Source organism: Hemibagrus wyckioides, linkage group LG25, assembly GCF_019097595.1.
Source record: "Hemibagrus wyckioides isolate EC202008001 linkage group LG25, SWU_Hwy_1.0, whole genome shotgun sequence".
Lineage (NCBI taxonomy): Eukaryota > Metazoa > Chordata > Actinopteri > Siluriformes > Bagridae > Hemibagrus > Hemibagrus wyckioides.
Genome location: NC_080734.1, coordinates 131,500 through 153,096, shown reverse-complemented (window position 1 = coordinate 153,096; position 21,597 = coordinate 131,500). Strand labels below are relative to the sequence as shown.

The 21,597-nt window shown below is 53.1% G+C and overlaps 1 protein-coding gene across 2 annotated transcripts in view; it reads left to right on the top strand.

Annotated features, from left to right (window-relative positions):
- The window catches only part of ylpm1 (YLP motif containing 1), a 32,063-nt gene that overhangs the window by 8,995 nt on the left and 1,471 nt on the right, over positions 1-21,597 (top strand). For both annotated transcript variants that reach the window (XM_058379760.1, XM_058379761.1), the window contains exons 6-20: positions 62-188; positions 272-431; positions 510-599; positions 681-846; positions 983-1,152; positions 1,226-1,356; positions 1,446-1,508; positions 1,647-1,766; positions 3,965-4,141; positions 4,228-4,311; positions 4,846-4,929; positions 5,033-5,107; positions 16,698-16,749; positions 17,092-17,210; positions 17,371-17,554. In XM_058379760.1, coding sequence (XP_058235743.1) covers positions 62-188; positions 272-431; positions 510-599; positions 681-846; positions 983-1,152; positions 1,226-1,356; positions 1,446-1,508; positions 1,647-1,766; positions 3,965-4,141; positions 4,228-4,311; positions 4,846-4,929; positions 5,033-5,107; positions 16,698-16,749; positions 17,092-17,210; positions 17,371-17,517 — 1,765 coding nt within the window. In that variant the 3' untranslated portion in view covers positions 17,518-17,554. The remainder of the gene's footprint in view (positions 1-61; positions 189-271; positions 432-509; positions 600-680; positions 847-982; positions 1,153-1,225; positions 1,357-1,445; positions 1,509-1,646; positions 1,767-3,964; positions 4,142-4,227; positions 4,312-4,845; positions 4,930-5,032; positions 5,108-16,697; positions 16,750-17,091; positions 17,211-17,370; positions 17,555-21,597) is intronic.

The window sequence follows — 21,597 nt, the reverse complement described above, 5'->3', positions numbered from 1 at the left end:
CATGTTGTTTCTGTTTGGTGGGATTGATAATTTTACTTCTCTTTTTTTCTGAAAAAAACAGAGAGCTGCAAGAGAGTAAAAAGGTTCTGGGAGATCCATCTAATTCAGAGTCTACTGGAATGCCTGCTGAAATTCCTGCTGGTCTCCTTGGACTTGAAATTCCACCTGAGGTTAAAACTGCCCTTCAGGTAGAGCCTTGTTTTAATTGATGTTGAGAATCGTACGCTTTACCTCAGAACATCTTCTGAATCAACAATTTTACATGTAAAAGGTTACGAGGTTGTCTGAAACTGGACAGGATGTTCCCGGTAGACTCTTGGAATCTGGAATACACCAACCAAGCCAAGTTACAGATTTCCTCCATACGGCATCAGCACCGCCTCCTAAACCCACCTTCATTGCTAAAACAGTGGATTATGGTCATGGTCATGGTAAGCCTTAGCTATTTTAGCACCATGCTCATTTTAAGTATTATTTTGGGGAAACCTATGTATTTTTTTTGTAAACAGATGTGGGTGCTAAGGTGGAAAGGATCTCGTACGGAGAGAGGATAGTACTAAGGCCTGATCCACTGCCGTCCGATCGACCGTACGAGAAAGGTTGGTTTGTTCTGTTGTCGGATTTCCTTTATAACTGGTGTGTTATTTGCTAGTTGGTAATTAATACTTTCGGCATATTAGAGCTACTTGGGCGTCGAGGAGATCCGTACTATGACAGAAGAGGTGATTCCTACATGGACCAGCGGGAGTATGGAAGAGATAGGGAAAGAGAAACATTCCGAGACAGGCCACCCCTGGATTATGACAGGGATCGACTGGAAAGAGAGCGCTATCTCAGAGATGATCGGTGAGAATCACTTTGCGTTTTTATATTATACTCCTTTTTTGAGGTCTCCAGTGTCCGGTGTCTTCCATTGTCAGTTTTCTCGGTTTTTGTTTGTGGAGCTCATTTGCTCTTCATTGGCCCTTTCTCCTTTCTTTAGGCCACCCCCAGGCCCACCTCGTCCTGCTTACCGGGATCGAGAGAGGGACGTAAGAGAACACTCGAGCCGCTCCAGCCGAGACCGGGAGCCATATAACCGCCCAGGCTATGAACGATCTTCATATGAGAGAAGCCTTGAGCGTTATGATCATGGGGCTTCAGCTTACGGAAGTGAGTACGGGAGGATTTGTTTATAAGCTGTAAAAGCAGGAACTGATCTCCTGATATGGATGTTGTTTCTCAGATGACAGGAGGAGTTACCCTGACGAACCTCCTCCACCTCCTTCTGTTCCTCAACGTGTGGAAAAGAAACCTGAGACTAAGAATGTTGATGATATTCTGAAACCCCCTGGAAGAGCGAATCGTCCTGATAGGGTACAGAACCTCACTGTTACAAATCCTCAATTTATACAAATTTACCTTCATATTTTATATATTGCTCTAAATTTAATTTTTTTTCACAGATTGTGGTAATAATGCGAGGCTTACCAGGAAGTGGGAAGAGCCATCTGGCAAAGCTCATTCGGGTAAGGACACACACACACACACACACACACACATACACGTACACACACACAGCTGTGTTAGAGCTCCACTACCTGGTGATGTTTTATTAAACTCTGCTGCATCGCATGTTCCTAATGAGTGATTGTCCTCTCTTCCAGGATAAGGAGGTGGAGTTTGGAGGAGCTCCACCCAGAGTGCTTGGCCTCGATGATTATTTCATGACTGAAGTGGAGAAAGAAGAGAAAGACCCCGATACTGGGAAGCGTATTAAAACTAAGGTCAGTTTTCATGTTGAAAAATGTTGAGGGAATCCTGAGGAATAAGAAGGAGACTGATGAATCCATCTGAGTTATTGCACTCTTCATATATTCCTTTATCTCCTGATCAAGTTTCTGCTAATGCTAGTCAAACGTTAATGAGTTATCAAGGAATAGGAGTTGGTCTCCTCTATGTTAGGGCTCTCCTGTTACTAATAAACATCCGCAGTATTTGCACCCCGGAGTATTTACTAGGGATGCCACAATACTCAATATAATATTGAAGCGTTCGGTACGACCTCAACAGTTCAATACGCGTATGTGAACTGCGGTTTTTCGGTTTTTCCTTAAAACTATAATAAGCAGGCGTTTTTTTATTTATTTATTTATTTTTTTAACCATGCTGTGTTACTCTCTGCACCGCCTGTGTGTGTTTGCCTGTACGGTATGTCTAGGCGCTGAGACAGACACACCTCCCTGCGAGTAAATATCCAATCAGTGAGCCCTAAAGTTAGGGGCGGTAACCATGCTTGTGATGCTGGTGTCAGATTTCACTCTAACCCTGGAGAGAGGTGAAGTGAGACAGGAACATGAGGAAGCTCCGCCTCTCAGATCTCTGGTGTGGGAACATCTCAGATTTGTTGTGGACTATGATGGAGATGAAACAAAAACACTAAACAAAAAACATGGCTGTGTTTAAGCGCCGTTCCACACGAGTTACTGACATGGAAATACTTCAACATGACCACACATCTGCAGCTCCATCACCCAGAGATATCACTGTGTGGAAGCAGGAGGGCAGAGCAGGGAACACAGGAACCCAAAACACCACAGTCCCCTATCTGATCCCTTCCAGCATTCAGACACAACTGGTTCAGAGAGACACAAAAAATAATTATAATATAATAATTGCTAAAGATCTGCAGCCGTTTTCTGTGACCGGTGATGTGGGCTTTCAGAAACTTATAAAAGTGAACCGCGTTACACACTACTGACACGGATTTTTTTCCCCAAACGCTATGAAAAAAACGCGCAAAAAATCGAAACCGAATCGGCTAAAGCACGAAGTCTTGCTCTAATAACAGATAGCTGGAGCTCGGGGGTAACAGAGTTATCTCACCGTGACTGGTCATTACAGAGAGTTATCTCACCCTGACTGGTCATTACAGAGAGTTATCTCACCCTGACTGGTCATTACAGAGAGTTATCTCACCCTGACTGGTCATTACAGAGAGTTATCTCACCGTGACTGGTCATTACAGAGAGTTATCTCACCCTGACTGGTCATTTACAGAGGGTTATCTCACCCTGACTGGTCATTACAGAGAGTTATCTCACCCTGACTGGTCATTACAGAGGGTTATCTCACCCTGACTGGTCATTACAGAGGGTTATCTCACCCTGACTGGTCATTACAGAGGGTTATCTCACCCTGACTGGTCATTACAGAGGGTTATCTCACCCTGACTGGTCATTACAGAGGGTTATCTCACCCTGACTGGTCATTACAGAGGGTTATCTCACCCTGACTGGTCATTACAGAGGGTTATCTCACCCTGACTGGTCATTACAGAGGGTTATCTCACCCTGACTGGTCATTACAGAGGGTTATCTCACCCTGACTGGTCATTACAGAGGGTTATCTCACCCTGACTGGTCATTACAGAGGGTTATCTCACCCTGACTGGTCATTACAGAGCGGATTGGGAATAAAGAGCGCCGTCCAAACCCTAGTAAAGTCATACAAGCGCAAATTTTTATATCTCACTATTTTCAGTACACTTTCATTTTGTTAGTTGATTTTTGCATTTAAGTAAAATAAAGAGAATTGCAACTAAAACCATTTTTTTTCTTCACATCTTACTGTTCCTATCACCTAAACAAAGAATAATGGAAAAAACCTTTAATTTGCCAAGCCATCCGAACCGAACACCGTGGGTAAAAACCGCGGAACGTATTGAACCGTGGGTTAACTGTATTGTTGCATCCCTAGTATTTACACACTGTTTCTTATGAGCAGTACAGAGAGATGATGTTGGGAAACTTATTATGGAACTTCCAGTGCAGTGTGTACTACATTTTGGTGATGATTAGCTGATTGGGGGAGGGTGATGCGCGCGCGCACACACACACACACACACACACACACACACACACCTGTGGTCACCTGCGTAACTCGAAATGCACAGTGCTAGCTGATCACCTGAATGATGTCGTAGGTCCTCGAGTACGAGTATGAGCCAGAGATGGAGGACACCTACAGGAACAGCATGCTGAAGACCTTCAGGAAGACACTGGACGATGGCTTTTTCCCCTTCATCATCCTCGACGCCATTAATGAGAAAGTGAAGTACTTTGACCAGTTCTGGAGTGCAGCCAAGACCAAAGGGTTCGAGGTGAGATGTCCGTCTCCGATCAGGTCAGTATACAACTGTCTGTTTCAGGAACTGTCTCAATGCAATACCTGTCACCTGTCCCACAGGTGTATGTGGCTGAAGTCTCCGCCGACCATCAGACCTGTGCCAAGAGGAACATCCATGGACGCAAGCTGAAGGACATCGTGAAGGTCTTTACTCTTTATACAGCTTGTGTTAAGAATGTAGAGAGATATGAAGGGGATACTGGGGGAAGCAGAGGATAATGATGTTGGTCATCAGAGTTTGGTCATTAGGTGAGCTTTTCTGGTACTGGAGCTGTTGGACGTGTTCATAAGAGCAAAAAACTTTCTTCTAAAGTCTTCTAAATCATTTTTTTCTTTGATTTAAAGTTTACTTATAAATGTGTGACTGTTTTCTACAACAAATTATTCCACTGTCATAGCTGCTCAATGTTCTGCTTCAATAACACCTGCATAGGTGTCTAGGGGTAATACGGGGTACATTAGGGGAATAAGGAGGGAGTTTTGGGTAATACGGGGTAAATTAGGGGAATAAGGAGGGAGTTTTGGGTAATACGGGGTAAATTAGGGGAATAAGGAGGGAGTTTTGGGTAAATTAGGGGAATAAGGAAGGGAGTCTGGGGTAATATGGGGTGAATCATGTGCATGTGAACAGTTGCTTAAATGGTAACTGAGCTGTGAGTTACACTGTGTGTTGTACAGCTGGCGAACAGCTGGGAATCGGTGCCAGTGCACATGGCACGTCTGGACATCCGCTCACTGCTGCAGGACGCTGCCATCGAGGAGGTGTGTACTGTCCACTGCACTGCCACACAGTTATTCCTGTTCTGCTGCTGGTGGTGGTGGTCATGATGGTGGTGGTGATGAGCTCTCACTGTGTGTGTCCCAGGTGGAGATGGAGGACTTTAACCCATCTGAGATGGACGCTGAGGAGAAGAAGGACGAAGAGGAGGAGGCAGATCTGGTAGGACCTGATTATTTCTGAATGTTTTTTCTGAACATGTCTTTTTTCTGTTAGCTTATGGACCAGGATTTGTTCCTGTTTAATGTGTAAGATCCTTTAGCGCTGTCTCGACGCTGCTTCCCTGAAGTGTGTGTAGAGAACATTGTTAATGTAACAGAATTCAGTTCATATCAAGTCCTCTCAATGCACTGTTTCTTTAACTTCACTGATTAAACCCTTTGTCCAGTTGTCCTACTCTTCATGAGTTTATTGTGTGATGTTTTGGCTTTCATCTTTGACTTCCTGTTAATCAGTGCTTTAAAAAAATGCAACAGAAAATATTGTTACAACTTATTATTTTAAAAACTTTGTTTAGAATAAACAAACGTTCCATTTTCCCGTAAAACACTGCTCCATACGCTTAATGTCCAGCGTGCGGTCAGGGGTACGTCTGCAGTCACTCGGGTATTTCAGTGTTTATTAAACCCGGACACAAGCTAATTAGCTTTTAGAACCAAACGTCAGCTCCTGAGACACGGCTAACTCTGCATGACTTCCTGTTTGAGTGTGGAGATGTTCCTCTAATACTCTGTGTAATACTTCACCCAAAGCTGATGAGCACTGAACATAGACTACAGATAATACAGATCAGTACAGACTGTGTGTTTATATTAAAGCTAACAGCGTCTGAGTAATGAAACATCGCGCGGGTGAGCTAGTAATGTCTGGAGAAAACAAGTAGCGCCTGCAGTAAATACATAAGCATCTGCGGTAAAGACATTAGCATCTAGAGTAAAGGTATTAGCATCTGCAACAAAGGCATTAGCGTCTGTAGTGAAGACATAAGCGTCTGCTGTAGAGGCATTAGCGTCTGCGGTAAAGACGTGAATGTCGCGGTAAAGACATGAGCATCTGCAGTAAATACAATGTAATGTTTTATTATTTTCTGTGTGTGTACGAATGTGCATATTTTCTCTGATAAACAGCATGTGTAGAAGTTCACTGTGTGATGTAATAATGTCTACAGTAACACTCCTCAGGTCTGTAGTGTATCCTGAACTGAGTGCAGTGATGTTTACACGTACCCTCTAACATTACAGGGAGGAATTATTACCCTGATTATTAGCCTGTAGCCTCGTAATGCCTTTAATAAATTGAATTATTTCACGAGTCCACATTAACACTAATAATGAAAGTTGAGGGAGTGTGTAGCGTGTTTAGAGTAAAAGTAAACCTAGTAATAGTTAGAGTAAAGGCAGTAACACACAGTAACACTGAGGTTAAACTAGTAATTAATATTTAATTATATTTAGAAATTAATATTTAATGATCTACTAATTAATATTTAGACTCTCTGTATAATGTGTAGTTATAGATGTGTAAATGTAGAAGTGACACTGCTAATGTTACAATCTTATTTACAACTGCTATATTATTGTAACTGTAAATCTGAGGGGAGTGTGTCAGAGTGTCACTGAGAGCGAGCGTGTGTCAGTGAGCGAGCGTGTGTCAGTGAGCGAGCGTGTGTCAGTGAGCGAGCGTGTGTCAGTGAGCGAGCGTGTCAGTGAGCGAGCGTGTCAGTGAGCATGTGTGTCAGTGAGTGTGTGTGTCAGTGAGTGCGTGCGTGTCAGTGAGTGCGTGCGTGTCAGTGAGTGTGTGTGTGTCAGTGAGTGTGTGTGTGTCAGTGAGTGCGTGCGTGTCAGTGAGTGTGTGCGTGTCAGTGAGCGAGCGTGCGTGTCAGTGAGCGTGCGTGCGTGTCAGTGAGCGTGCGTGCGTGTCAGTGAGCGAGCGTGCGTGTCAGTGAGCGAGCGTGCGTGTCAGTGAGCGAGCGTGCGTGTCAGTGAGCGAGCGTGAGCGTGCGTGTCAGTGAGCGAGCGTGAGCGTGCGTGTCAGTGAGCGAGCGTGAGCGTGCGTGTCAGTGAGCGAGCGTGTCAGTGAGCGAGCGTGTCAGTGAGCGAGCGTGTCAGTGAGCGAGCGTGTCAGTGAGCGAGCGTGAGCGTGTCAGTGAGCGAGCGTGTCAGTGAGCGTGCGTGTCAGTGAGCGTGCGTGCGTGTCAGTGAGCGAGCGTGAGCGTGCGTGTCAGTGAGCGAGCGTGAGCGTGTCAGTGAGCGAGCGTGAGCGTGTCAGTGAGCGAGCGTGAGCGTGTCAGTGAGCGAGCGTGAGCGTGTCAGTGAGCGAGCGTGTCAGTGAGCGAGCGTGTCAGTGAGCGAGCGTGTCAGTGAGCGAGCGTGTCAGTGAGCGAGCGTGTCAGTGAGCGAGCGTGTCAGTGAGCGAGCGTGAGCGTGTCAGTGAGCGAGCGTGAGCGTGTCAGTGAGCGAGCGTGAGCGTGCGTGTCAGTGAGCGAGCGTGCGTGTCAGTGGCGGCGTGGCGTGTCAGTGGCGGCGTGGCGTGCGTGTCAGTGGCGGCGTGGCGTGCGTGTCAGTGGCGGCGTGGCGTGTCAGTGGCGGCGTGGCGTGTCAGTGGCGGCGTGTCAGTGGCGGCGTGTCAGTGGCGGCGTGTCGGTGGCGGCGTGGCGGCGTGGCGTGTCAGTGGCGGCGTGTCGGTGGCGGCGTGTCAGTGGCGGCGTGGCGTGTCAGTGGCGGCGTGGCGTGTCAGTGGCGGCGTGGCGTGTCAGTGGCGGCGTGTCAGTGGCGGCGTGTCAGTGGCGGGCGTGCGTGTCAGTGGCGGCGTGCGTGTCAGTGGCGGGCGTGCGTGTCAGTGGCGGCGTGCGCGTGTCAGTGGCGGCGTCGCGTGTCAGTCAGTGGCGGCGTGGCGTGTCAGTGGCGGCGTGGCGTGTCAGTGGCGGCGTGGCGTGTCAGTGGCGGCGTGGCGTGCGTGTCAGTGGCGGCGTGGCGTGCGTGTCAGTGGCGGCGTGTCAGTGGCGGCGTGCGTGTCAGTGGCGGCGTGCGTGTCAGTGGCGGCGTGCGTGTCAGTGGCGGCGTGCGTGTCAGTGGCGGCGTGAAAGCGTGTCAGTGGCGGCGTGGCGTGTCAGTGGCGGCGTGGCGTGTCAGTGGCGGCGTGGCGTGTCAGTGGCGGCGTGGCGTGGCGTGTCAGTGGCGGCGTGGCGTGGCGTGTCAGTGGCGGCGTGGCGTGGCGTGTCAGTGGCGGCGTGGCGGCGTGTCAGTGGCGGCGTGGCGTGCGTGTCAGTGGCGGCGTGGCGTGTCAGTGAGGCGTGGCGTGCGAGTCAGTGAGGCGTGGCGTGCGAGTCAGTGGCGTGCGTGCGTGTCAGTGGCGTGCGTGCGTGTCAGTGGCGTGCGTGCGTGTCAGTGGCGGCGTGCGTGTCAGTGGCGGCGTGCGTGTCAGTGGCGGCGTGTCAGTGGCGGCGTGGCGTGTCAGTGGCGGCGTGGCGTGTCAGTGGCGGCGTGGCGTGTCAGTGGCGGCGTGGCGTGTCAGTGGCGGCGTGGCGTGTCAGTGGCGGCGTGGCGTGTCAGTGGCGGCGTGGCGTGGCGTGTCAGTGGCGGCGTGGCGTGGCGTGTCAGTGGCGGCGTGGCGTGTCAGTGGCGGCGTGGCGTGGCGTGTCAGTGGCGGCGTGGCGTGGCGTGTCAGTGGCGGCGTGGCGTGGCGTGTCAGTGGCGGCGTGGCGTGCGTGTCAGTGGCGGCGTGGCGTGCGTGTCAGTGGCGGCGTGGCGGCGTGGCGTGTCAGTGGCGTGCGTGCGTGTCAGTGGCGGCGTGCGTGTCAGTGGCGGCGTGTCAGTGGCGGCGTGGCGGCGTGTCAGTGGCGGCGTGGCGGCGTGTCAGTGGCGGCGTGTCAGTGGCGGCGTGTCAGTGGCGGCGGCGTGGCGTGTCAGTGGCGGCGTGGCGTGTCAGTGGCGGCGTGGCGTGTCAGTGGCGGCGTGGCGTGCGTGTCAGTGGCGGCGTGGCGTGCGTGTCAGTGGCGGCGTGGCGTGCGTGTCAGTGGCGGCGTGGCGTGCGTGTCAGTGGCGGCGTGGCGTGCGTGTCAGTGGCGGCGTGGCGTGTCAGTGGCGGCGTGGCGTGTCAGTGGCGGCGTGGCGTGTCAGTGGCGGCGTGGCGTGTCAGTGAGGCGTGGCGTGCGTGTCAGTGAGGCGTGGCGTGCGTGTCAGTGAGGGCGTGGCGTGCGAGTCAGTGAGGGCGTGGCGTGCGAGTCAGTGGCGGCGTGGCGTCGCGAGTCAGTGGCGGCGTGGCGTGCGTGTCAGTGGCGGCGTGTGCGTGCGTGTGTCAGTGGCGTGCGTGTCAGTGGCGGCGTGGCGTGCGTGTCAGTGGCGGCGTGTGCGTGCGTGTCAGTGGCGGCGTGTGCGTGCGTCAGTGGCGGCGTGTCAGTGGCGTGCGTGTCAGTGGCGGCGTGGCGTGCGTGTCAGTGGCGGCGTGGCGTGCGTGTCAGTGGCGGCGTGGCGTGTCAGTGGCGGCGTGGCGGCGTGGCGTGCGTGTCAGTGGCGGCGTGGCGTGCGTGTCAGTGAGGCGTGGCGTGCGTGTCAGTGAGGCGTGGCGTGCGTGTCAGTGGCGTGGCGTGCGTGTCAGTGGCGGCGTGGCGTGCGTGTCAGTGGCGGCGTGGCGTGCGTGTCAGTGGCGGCGTGGCGTGCGTGTCAGTGGCGGCGTGGCGTGCGTGTCAGTGGCGGCGTGGCGTGTCAGTGGCGGCGTGGCGTGTCAGTGGCGGCGTGGCGTGTCAGTGGCGTGGCGTGCGTGTCAGTGAGGGGCGGCGTGGCGTGTCAGTGAGGCGTGGCGTGGCGTGTCAGTGAGGGGCGTGGCGTGCGTGTCAGTGGCGGCGTGGCGTGCGTGTCAGTGGCGGCGTGTGCGTGCGTGTCAGTGGCGGCGTGCGTGTCAGTGGCGGCGTGTGTGTCAGTGGCGTGCGTGTCAGTGGCGTGTCAGTGGCGGCGTGTGCGTGCGTGTCAGCGGCGTGTGCGTGCGTGTCAGTGGCGGCGTGTGCGTGCGTCAGTGGCGGCGTGGCGTGCGTGTCAGTGGCGGCGTGGCGTGCGTGTCAGTGGCGTGCGTGGCGTGCGTGTCAGTGGCGGCGTGGCGTGCGTGTCAGTGGCGTGCGTGTCAGTGGCGGCGTGGCGTGCGTGTCAGTGGCGGCGTGGCGTCGCGTGTCAGTGGCGGCGTGGCGTGCGTGTCAGTGGCGGCGTGGCGTCGCGTGTCAGTGGCGGCGTGGCGTGCGTGTCAGTGGCGGCGTGGCGTGCGTGTCAGTGGCGGCGTGGCGTGCGTGTCAGTGGCGGCGTGGCGTCGCGTGTCAGTGGCGGCGTGGCGTGTCAGTGGCGGCGTGTCAGCGGCGGCGTGGCGTGCGTGTCAGCGAGGAAGCGTGGCGTCGCGTGTCAGCGAGGCGTGGCGTGCGTGTCAGCGAGGCGTGGCGTGCGTGTCAGCGAGGCGTGGCGTGCGTGTCAGCGAGGCGTGGCGTCGCGTGTCAGCGGCGGCGTGGCGTGCGTGTCAGCGGCGGCGTGGCGTCGCGTGTCAGCGGCGGCGTGTCAGCGGCGGCGTGTCAGCGTGCGTGTCAGCGGCGTGCGTGTCAGTGGCGGCGTGCGTGTCAGTGGCGGCGTCCGTGTCAGTGGCGGCGTCCGTGTCAGTGGCGGCGTGCGTGTCAGTGGCGGCGTGCGTGTCAGTGGCGGCGTGGCGTCGCGTGTCAGTGGCGGCGTGGCGTGCGTGTCAGTGGCGGCGTGGCGTGCGTGTCAGTGGCGGCGTGTGCGTGCGTGTCAGTGGCGGCGTGTGCGTGCGTGTCAGTGGCGGCGTGTGCGTGCGTGTCAGTGGCGGCGTGTGCGTGCGTGTCAGTGGCGGCGTGTGCGTGCGTGTCAGTGGCGGCGTGGCGTGTCAGTGGCGGCGTGTGCGTGCGTGTCAGTGGCGGCGTGGCGTGCGTGTCAGCGGTGGCGTGCGTGTCAGCGAGTGGCGTGCGTGTCAGCGAGGGCGTGCTTGTCAGCGAGGGCGTGGCGTCGCGTGTCCAGTGGCGGCGTGTCAGTGGCGGCGTGCGTGTCAGCGAGGCGTGGCGTGCGTGTCAGTGAGGGCGTGGCGTGCGTGTCAGTGAGCGAGCGTGCGTGTCAGTGAGCGAGCGTCCGTGTCAGTGAGCGAGCGTCCGTGTCAGTGAGCGAGCGTGCGTGTCAGTGAGCGAGCGTGCGTGTCAGTGAGCGAGCGTGAGCGTGCGTGTCAGTGAGCGAGCGTGAGCGTGCGTGTCAGTGAGCGAGCGTGAGCGTGCGTGTCAGTGAGCGAGCGTGTGCGTGCGTGTCAGTGAGCGAGCGTGTGCGTGCGTGTCAGTGAGCGAGCGTGTGCGTGCGTGTCAGTGAGCGAGCGTGAGCGTGCGTGTCAGTGAGCGAGCGTGAGCGTGCGTGTCAGTGAGCGAGCGTGAGCGTGTCAGTGAGCGAGCGTGAGCGTGCGTGTCAGCGAGCGAGCGTGAGCGTGCGTGTCAGCGAGGGAGCGTGAGCGTGCGTGTCAGCGAGGGAGCGTGAGCGTGCGTGTCAGCGAGCGAGCGTGAGCGTGCGTGTCAGCGAGCGAGCGTGAGCGTGCGTGTCAGCGAGCGAGCGTGTCAGCGAGCGTGCGTGCGTGTCAGCGAGGGAGCGTGAGCGTGCGTGTCAGTGAGCGAGCGTGAGCGTGCGTGTCAGTGAGCGAGCGTGAGCGTGCGTGTCAGTGAGGGAGCGTGAGCGTGCGTGTCAGTGAGGGAGCGTGAGCGTGCGTGTCAGTGAGGGAGCGTGAGCGTGCGTGTCAGTGAGGGAGCGTGAGCGTGCGTGTCAGTGAGGGAGCGTGAGCGTGCGTGTCAGTGAGGGAGCGTGAGCGTGCGTGTCAGTGAGGGAGCGTGAGCGTGCGAGTCAGTGAGGGAGCGTGTGCGTGCGTGTCAGTGAGCGAGCGTGTGCGTGCGTGTCAGTGAGCGAGCGTGAGCGTGCGTGTCAGTGAGGGAGCGTGTGCGTGCGTGTCAGTGAGGGAGCGTGTGCGTGCGTGTCAGTGAGCGAGCGTGAGCGTGCGTGTCAGTGAGCGAGCGTGAGCGTGCGTGTCAGTGAGCGAGCGTGAGCGTGCGTGTCAGTGAGCGAGCGTGAGCGTGCGTGTCAGTGAGCGAGCGTGAGCGAGCGTGTCAGTGAGCGAGCGTGTCAGTGAGCGAGCGTGAGCGTGCGTGTCAGTGAGGGAGCGTGAGCGTGCGTGTCAGTGAGGGAGCGTGAGCGTGCGAGTCAGTGAGGGAGCGTGAGCGTGCGAGTCAGTGAGGGAGCGTGAGCGTGCGTGTCAGTGAGCGAGCGTGAGCGTGCGTGTCAGTGAGCGAGCGTGTGTGTCAGTGAGCGTGCGTGTCAGTGAGCGAGCGAGCGCGTGCGAGTGAGCGAGCGAGCGCGTGCGTGTCAGTGAGCGAGCGCGTGCGTGTCAGTGAGCGAGCGTGTGCGTGCGTGTCAGTGAGCGAGCGCGTGCGTGTCAGTGAGGGAGCGTGAGCGTGCGTGTCAGTGAGGGAGCGTGAGCGTGCGTGTCAGTGAGGGAGCGTGAGCGTGCGTGTCAGTGAGGGAGCGTGAGCGTGCGTGTCAGTGAGGGAGCGTGAGCGTGCGTGTCAGTGAGCGAGCGTGAGCGAGCGTGAGCGTGCGTGTCAGTGAGGGAGCGTGAGCGTGCGTGTCAGTGAGGGAGCGTGAGCGTGCGTGTCAGTGAGGGAGCGTGAGCGAGCGTGAGCGTGCGTGTCAGTGAGGGAGCGTGAGCGAGCGTGAGCGTGCGTGTCAGTGAGCGAGCGTGAGCGTGCGTGTCAGTGAGCGAGCGAGCGCGTGTGTGTCAGTGAGCGAGCGTGTCAGTGAGCGAGCGTGTGTGTCAGTGAGCGAGCGTGTGTCAGTGAGTGAGCGTGAGCGCGTGTCAGTGAGTGAGCGTGTGTCAGTGAGCGAGCGTGAGCGCGTGTCAGTGAGCGTGTGTGTGTCAGTGAGTGAGCGTGTGTCAGTGAGCGAGCGTGAGCGCGTGTCAGTGAGCGTGTGTGTGTCAGTGAGTGAGCGTGTGTGTCAGTGAGCGAGCGTGAGCGTGCGTGTCAGTGAGCGAGCGTGTGCGTGCGTGTCAGTGAGCGAGCGTGCGTGTCAGTGAGCGAGCGTGTGTGTCAGTGAGCGTGCGTGTCAGTGAGCGTGTCAGTGAGCGAGCGTGTGCGTGCGTGTCAGCGAGCGTGTGCGTGCGTGTCAGTGAGCGAGCGTGAGCGTGCGTGTCAGTGAGTGAGCGTGCGTGTCAGTGAGTGAGCGTGCGTGTCAGTGAGTGAGCGTGAGCGTGCGTGTCAGTGAGGGAGCGTGAGCGTGCGTGTCAGTGAGGGAGCGTGAGCGTGCGTGTCAGTGAGGGAGCGTGAGCGTGCGTGTCAGTGAGGGAGCGTGAGCGTGCGTGTCAGTGAGCGAGCGTGAGCGAGCGTGTCAGTGAGCGAGCGTGTCAGTGAGCGAGCGTGAGCGTGTCAGTGAGCGAGCGTGAGCGTGCGTGTCAGTGAGGGAGCGTGTGCGTGCGTGTCAGTGAGCGAGCGTGAGCGTGCGTGTCAGTGAGGGAGCCTGAGCGTGCGTGTCAGTGAGGGAGCGTGAGCGTGCGAGTCAGTGAGGGAGCGTGAGCGTGCGAGTCAGTGAGCGAGCGTGAGCGTGCGAGTCAGTGAGCGAGCGTGAGCGTGCGTGTCAGTGAGCGAGCGTGAGCGTGCGTGTCAGTGAGCGAGCGTGAGCGTGCGTGTCAGTGAGCGAGCGTGAGCGTGCGTGTCAGTGAGCGAGCGTGTGTGTCAGTGAGCGTGCGTGTCAGTGAGCGTGCGTGTCAGTGAGCGAGCGTGAGCGTGCGTGTCAGTGAGCGAGCGCGTGCGTGTCAGTGAGCGAGCGTGTGCGTGCGTGTCAGTGAGCGAGCGTGTGTGTCAGTGAGCGTGCGTGTCAGTGAGGGAGCGTGAGCGTGCGTGTCAGTGAGGGAGCGTGAGCGTGCGTGTCAGTGAGGGAGCGTGAGCGTGCGTGTCAGTGAGGGAGCGTGAGCGTGCGTGTCAGTGAGCGAGCGTGAGCGTGCGTGTCAGTGAGGGAGCGTGAGCGAGCGTGTCAGTGAGGGAGCGTGAGCGAGCGTGAGCGTGCGTGTCAGTGAGCGAGCGTGAGCGTGCGTGTCAGTGAGCGAGCGTGAGCGTGCGTGTCAGTGAGCGAGCGTGAGCGTGCGTGTCAGTGAGCGAGCGTGAGCGTGCGTGTCAGTGAGGGAGCGTGAGCGTGCGTGTCAGTGAGGGAGCGTGAGCGTGCGTGTCAGTGAGGGAGCGTGAGCGTGCGAGTCAGTGAGGGAGCGTGAGCGTGCGAGTCAGTGAGCGAGCGTGAGCGTGCGAGTCAGTGAGCGAGCGTGAGCGTGCGTGTCAGTGAGCGAGCGTGAGCGTGCGTGTCAGTGAGCGAGCGTGTGCGTGCGTGTCAGTGAGCGAGCGTGTGTGTCAGTGAGCGTGCGTGTCAGTGAGCGAGCGTGAGCGTGCGTGTCAGTGAGCGAGCGTGTGCGTGCGTGTCAGTGAGCGAGCGTGTGCGTGCGTCAGTGAGCGAGCGTGTGTGTCAGTGAGCGAGCGTGAGCGTGCGTGTCAGTGAGCGAGCGTGAGCGTGCGTGTCAGTGAGGGAGCGTGAGCGTGCGTGTCAGTGAGGGAGCGTGAGCGTGCGTGTCAGTGAGCGAGCGTGAGCGTGCGTGTCAGTGAGCGAGCGTGAGCGTGCGTGTCAGTGAGCGAGCGTGAGCGTGCGTGTCAGTGAGCGAGCGTGAGCGTGCGTGTCAGTGAGCGAGCGTGAGCGTGCGTGTCAGTGAGCGAGCGTGAGCGTGTGTGTCAGTGAGCGAGCGTGAGCGTGTGTGTCAGTGAGCGAGCGTGAGCGCGTGTGTGTCAGTGAGCGAGCGTGAGCGCGTGTGTGTCAGTGAGCGAGCGTGAGCGCGTGTTTCAGTGAGCGAGCGTGTGTGTCAGTGAGCGAGCGTGAGCGCGTGTCAGTGAGCGTGTGTGTGTCAGTGAGCGTGTGTGTCAGTGAGCGAGCGTGAGCGCGTGTCAGTGAGCGTGTGTGTCAGTGAGCGTGTGTGTGTCAGTGAGTGAGCGTGTGTCAGTGAGCGAGCGTGAGCGCGTGTCAGTGAGCGTGTGTGTGTCAGTGAGTGAGCGTGTGTCAGTGAGTGAGCGTGAGCGCGTGTCAGTGAGTGAGCGTGTGTCAGTGAGCGAGCGTGAGCGCGTGTCAGTGAGCGTGTGTGTGTCAGTGAGTGAGCGTGTGTCAGTGAGCGAGCGTGAGCGCGTGTCAGTGAGCGTGTGTGTCAGTGAGTGAGCGTGTGTGTCAGTGAGTGAGCGTGAGCGTGTGTGTCAGTGAGTGAGCGTGAGCGCGTGTGTCAGTGAGTGAGCGTGAGCGCGTGTGTCAGTGAGCGAGCGTGAGCGCGTGTGTCAGTGAGCGAGCGTGAGCGCGTGTGTCAGTGAGCGTGTGTGTGTCAGTGAGCGTGTGTGTCAGTGAGTGAGCGTGAGCGCGTGTGTCAGTGAGCGAGCGTGAGCGCGTCAGTGAGCGAGCGTGAGCGCGTGTGTCAGTGAGCGAGCGTGAGCGCGTGTGTCAGTGAGCGAGCGTGTGTGTCAGTGAGCGAGCGTGAGCGCGTGTCAGTGAGCGTGTGTGTGTCAGTGAGCGTGTGTGTGTCAGTGAGCGTGTGTGTGTCAGTGAGCGTGTGTGTCAGTGAGTGAGCGTGTCAGTGAGCGAGCGTGAGCGCGTGTCAGTGAGCGTGTGTGTCAGTGAGTGAGCGTGTGTGTCAGTGAGTGAGCGTGAGCGCGTGTGCGTCAGTGAGCGAGCGTGAGCGCATGTGTGTCAGTGAGCGAGCGTGAGCGCGTGTGTGTCAGTGAGCGAGCGTGAGCGCGTGTGTCAGTGAGCGAGCGTGAGCGCGCGTGTCAGTGAGCGAGCGTGAGCGCGCGTGTCAGTGAGCGAGCGTGAGCGCGCGTGTGTCAGTGAGCGAGCGTGAGCGCGCGTGTCAGTGAGCGAGCGTGAGCGCGCGTGTGTCAGTGAGCGAGCGTGAGCGCGCGTGTGTCAGTGAGCGAGCGTGAGCGCGCGTGTGTCAGTGAGCGAGCGTGAGCGCGCGTGTGTCAGTGAGCGAGTGTGAGCGCGCGTGTCAGTGAGCGAGCGTGAGCGCGCGTCAGTGAGCGAGCGAGCGCGTGTGTGTCAGTGAGCGAGCGTGTCAGTGAGCGAGCGTGTGTGTCAGTGAGCGAGCGTGTGTGTGTCAGTGAGCGAGCGTGTGTGTGTCAGTGAGCGAGCGTGTCAGTGAGCGAGCGTGTCAGTGAGTGTGTGTTTGGTAAATCCTCTTCCTGAGCATTGTCTCTGTGATGAAGAGCCTGTGATATTAACTTTACAGTAAGAGTGTAGAACCTGGTCCTCTCAGCAGTAATATGGGACGAAGCTGATCTCGTAGTCGTATTCATCATGATTCAGAACCTGCTGCTGAAATATCTAGAGCCTTAACCCTAGTTCTGCTTCATGATGAATACTCCACAGGTTCAGCTGATGTTCTGCACACCCTCTAGTTCATTCCTGCTGTGTGGAGATGAGAAGTAAGAGCTGTGACTCGTGTTATCTCAGTAAGGTCTCACCTGTTCTGTGAGAACAGGGACTGTATTAAACATGAGCACAACATTATGGCTGATGTTTATTTCTTCTCAAACCATCATTTTCATCCTCTTCATGCAAACAGCCATCATCCCTCGCTCCATCTCTCTCTCTCTCTCTCTCTCTCTCTCTGTGTCCCTCTTGTCCCTCTGGATGATCATTAACGGCTGGAGTGTCTTTCTGTAATTTAGGGATACCTTCCCAAAAGCAAATGGGAGATGGACACATCTGAGGCCAAACTGGGTACGTATACTCTTTAATCCCTAATTTATTTATCTTAAATGTTTATGATGAGGGTTGGGTGGTGCTATAAAATGGATTTCTATTTAAAAAAATGTGCACCTGTTAGTATTGTTTACAGCAGCAGGCAGGATTTACTGTAAACATTCAGAGAAATGAGCTTGTGTTTATAAACTCTACGGTCAGTCCATGATCAGTATCACATGACCAGATCTGTCTTGAGTTCTGATTCAGAATCACTGTGTTAATCTTTAAACTCTTTAACTAACATAATTTTCACATTTAGTGATTATACAGCTAATAGTTGCCACGACGATGACCTCTGTGACCTTTTCCTTCGAACAGATAAGCTAGACGGTTTAGCTGGAGGAGGGAAGAGGAAGCGGGATGTCTCAGCTATGGAGGACTTCTTACAGCTGCCTGATGATTATGCCAGCCGCATGTCCCAGCCGGGCAAAAAACGGGTAAAGAACGAACATTTCTACCTTCACTTTTATTTCACACTCATTCATTTATTATCAGACTAAATAACTGTTCAAACGTTCGTGGTCTTGTATCTGTTTCTCTCTGTGTTTGTGCACATATGTGTGTGTGTGTTCGTTTGTACATGTGTGTGTGTGGTAGGTGCGCTGGGCCGATCTGGAGGAGCAGAAGGATGCTGATCGTAAGCGAGCAATCGGGTTTGTAGTGGGACAGACAGACTGGGAGAAGATCACTGACGAGAGCGGACAGTTAGCTCAGCGCGCGCTCAATCGCACTAAATACTTTTAGAGCCATTTATACTCGCCCTCTGTACACACAGCACACGGTAAGTACACGCATGATCACTTTACTTTTCTCAGACTAAAGTCTGCTGTCTGCTTCACTAGGGCTGGGGCGATATATCAGTGTGACCCAACAAGCTGAAGTAGTTGTGGTGTTATCTCTTAGTTCAGCTGTACAGAGGATCAGACACTGTGCTGGCAGGACAATAGATCAGAGGATCAGTATATCAGTATGTCAGTAGATCAGTAGACCACTATGTCAGTAGGTCAGTAGATCATTACCTCAGTAGATCAGTAAATCACTATATCAGTAGACCACTATGTCAGCAGATCAGTATATCAGTAAACCACTATGTCAGCAGATCAGTATATCAGTAGATCACTATATCATTAGGGCACAATCAGTAGATCAGTGTCAGTGGATTACTATATCAGTATGTTAGTAGATCAGTTGATCACTATATCATTATGGCGCTATCAATAGATCAATGTCAGTAGGTCAATATATCAGTAGATCACTATCAGTAGGTCAGTAGATCAATTTTATCAGTAGACCACCATGTCACTTGTTCAGTAGGTCAGTAGAACAATATATCAGATCATTACATCAGTATATTAGTACACCACTCTCAGTTGGTCAGTATATCAGTAGACCAGTATGTCAGTAATTTAGTGGGTCAGTAGACGACTATATTAGTAGGTCCATAAATCAGTATATCAGTACCTCACTATATCAGTAGACCACTATGTCAGCAGGTTGCTATCAATATAGCTCTGTCAGTAGATCACTTTGCCAGTAGGTCAATATATCAGTAGGCCAGTAGATCATAGATCTATTGATGTACTGATCTACAGACCTACTGATATAGTTGTCTACTGACCTACTAATCTACTGACATAGTGGTCTACTGATATAGTGATCTACTGACATACTGACCTACTGAAACAGTGGTCTACTGATATACTCACATACAGTCAGTAGATCAGTTGATCATTATATCACTATATCTGCAGATCAATATATCACTATATCAATAAAGATAGAGTCTTTATTGTCATTGTAGTGATACAGTGAAATTTGGTTGGTAGTACTATCAGTAGATCAGTATGTCAGTATATCACTATATCCGGCATTAGATCAGTTTGTCGGTAGGTCAGTATATCAGTAGGTCACTATTTCAGTACGTCAGTAGATCACTATATCAGTATGTTATTGTGTCAATAGATCAGTTTTGCAGTAGAGCAGTTTCAGTAGTAGGGCTGTAACTAATGATTTTCATAATGGAATAATTGGGTGATTATTTTTTCGATTAATAAGTGAATCGGATTAAAAACACCACATTTTTAAATACCTTTTTATTTTTATTTTAAATTAAATGTACACATTGGGTGTTACAGACATGAAGGTAAACTAAACCTTTACACTACCACAATGTTTTTCCAGCTTTTAAGCAGAAAACTTTTGACCTTTTAAACCATGAACTGTTTGTGTTTCTTTAAAGAGGCAGAACTACTAGACTACTGAGTTATGATCCATTCAGTCTTCCAGAAATTTTACATTGGATTATTTTTAATTGGTAACAAATGCTGATTAAAAACAAATATAGTTTGTTTATTTTGATCAAACTGTTTTAATTGGACAGTAATTAACGTCCTGCACTACAACTATTAGTGCTGTTTATCATCTACACTGTGAATGAGGAGTAACACAACGCTCTTTACACAATAAACACCGGACACTGCAGATAAAGCACTCGCACAGAATAAAGCACTCGCACAGAATAAAGCACTCGCACAGAATAAAGCACTCGCACAGAATAAAGCACTCGCACAGAATAAAGCACTCGCGCACAGAATAAAGCACTCGCGCACAGAATAAAGCACTCGCGCACAGAATAAAGCAGTCGCACACAGAATAAAGCAGTCGCACACAGAATAAAGCAGTCGCACAGAATGAAGCAGTCGCACAGAATGAAGCACTCGCACAGAATGAAGCACTCACACAGAATAAAGCACTCACACAATAAAGCACTCACACAATAAAGCACTCACACAATAAAGCACTCACACACAGAATGAACATTCACACACAGAATGAACATTCACACACAGAATGAACATTCACACACAGAATGAACATTCACACACAGAATGAACATTCACACACAGAATGAACATTCACACACAGAATAAAGCACTCGCACAGAATAAAGCACTCGCACAGAATAAAGCACTCGCACACAGAATAAAGCACTCGCACACAGAATAAAGCACTCGCACAGAATAAAGCACTCGCACAGAATAAAGCACTCGCACACACAATAAAGCACTCGCACACACAATAAAGCACTTGCACACACAATAAAGCACTCTCACACACAATAAAGCACTCTCACACACAATAAAGCACTCTCACACACAATAAAGCACTCACAGAATAAAGCACTCGCACGGAATAAAGCACTCGCACACACAATAAAGCACGCACTCACACACAGAATAAAGCATTCTCACACAGAATAAAGCATTCTCACACAGAATAAAGCACTCTCACACAATAAAGCATTCACACACACAATAAAGCACTCACACAATAAAGCACTCACACACAGAATAAAGCACTCACACAGAATAAAGCACTCTCTCACACAATAAAGCACTCTCTCACACAATAAAGCACTCTCTCACACAATAAAGCACTCACACACAGAATAAAGCACTCTCTCACACAATAAAGCACTCTCTCACACAATAAAGCACTCTCTCACACAATAAAGCACTCACACACAATAAAGCACTCTCACACACAATAAAGCACTCACACAGAATAAAGCACTCTCACACACAGAATAAAGCACTCTCACACACAATAAAGCACTCTCACACACAATAAAGCACTCTCACACACAAGCACTCTCACACACAATAAAGCACTCACACACAGAATAAAGCACTCTCACACACAATAAAGCACTCACACACAATAAAGCACTCACACACAATAAAGCACTCACACAGAATAAAGCACTCTCACACACAATAAAGCACTCTCACACACAATAAAGCACTCTCACACACAATAAAGCACTCTCACACACAATAAAGCACTCACACACACAATAAAGCACTCTCACACACAATAAAGCACTCTCACACACAATAAAGCACTCTCACACACAATAAAGCACTCACACAGAATAAAGCACTCTCACACACAGAATAAAGCACTCTCACACACAATAAAGCACTCTCACACACAATAAAGCACTCTCACACACAAGCACTCTCACACACAATAAAGCACTCACACACAGAATAAAGCACTCTCACACACAATAAAGCACTCACACACAATAAAGCACTCACACACAATAAAGCACTCACACAGAATAAAGCACTCTCACACACAATAAAGCACTCTCACACACAATAAAGCACTCTCACACACAATAAAGCACTCACACAGAATAAAGCACTCACACACACAATAAAGCACTCTCACACAATAAAGCACTCACACACACAATAAAGCACTCACACACACAATAAAGCACTCACACATAATAAAGCACTCACACAGAATAAAGCACTCACACAGAATCAAGCACTCACACAGAAGGCGTGTTTGTGTTTACAAATACAAGACTCAGTGTTTAGGGATGGGTTTAAAAAGCGCAGTACAGAACGCCAAGGTCTCGGGATGTGCCATGAAGTTTCCATGACAACCTGCTACTGTAAACGAAGCTTACAATGCTTGCCCCGCCTCTGGGGCCTTCTGATTGGTCTAATGTTCTGTGAGTGACGTTGATGAGCTGCGCTGTTTGGAACAGTAGAAATCATTTGAACATGAGACCCGTGAGGGACTGCAAAAGATGGAGCACAACGGCAAAAACATTCATTTATCACATTCATTAAAAATAATGGAAAAGGAATTAGGAATAAAACACGTTCTGTGTGAATGACCAACACATTAATCACACAAATATGGCACATGACAAATCTGCATTAAACTTATGGTCCTGAATGTTTCTCCTTCATCTGTGATTCCCGCATGTTTCCGGTTTGTGCTCCTTCATCATTGTCGTGT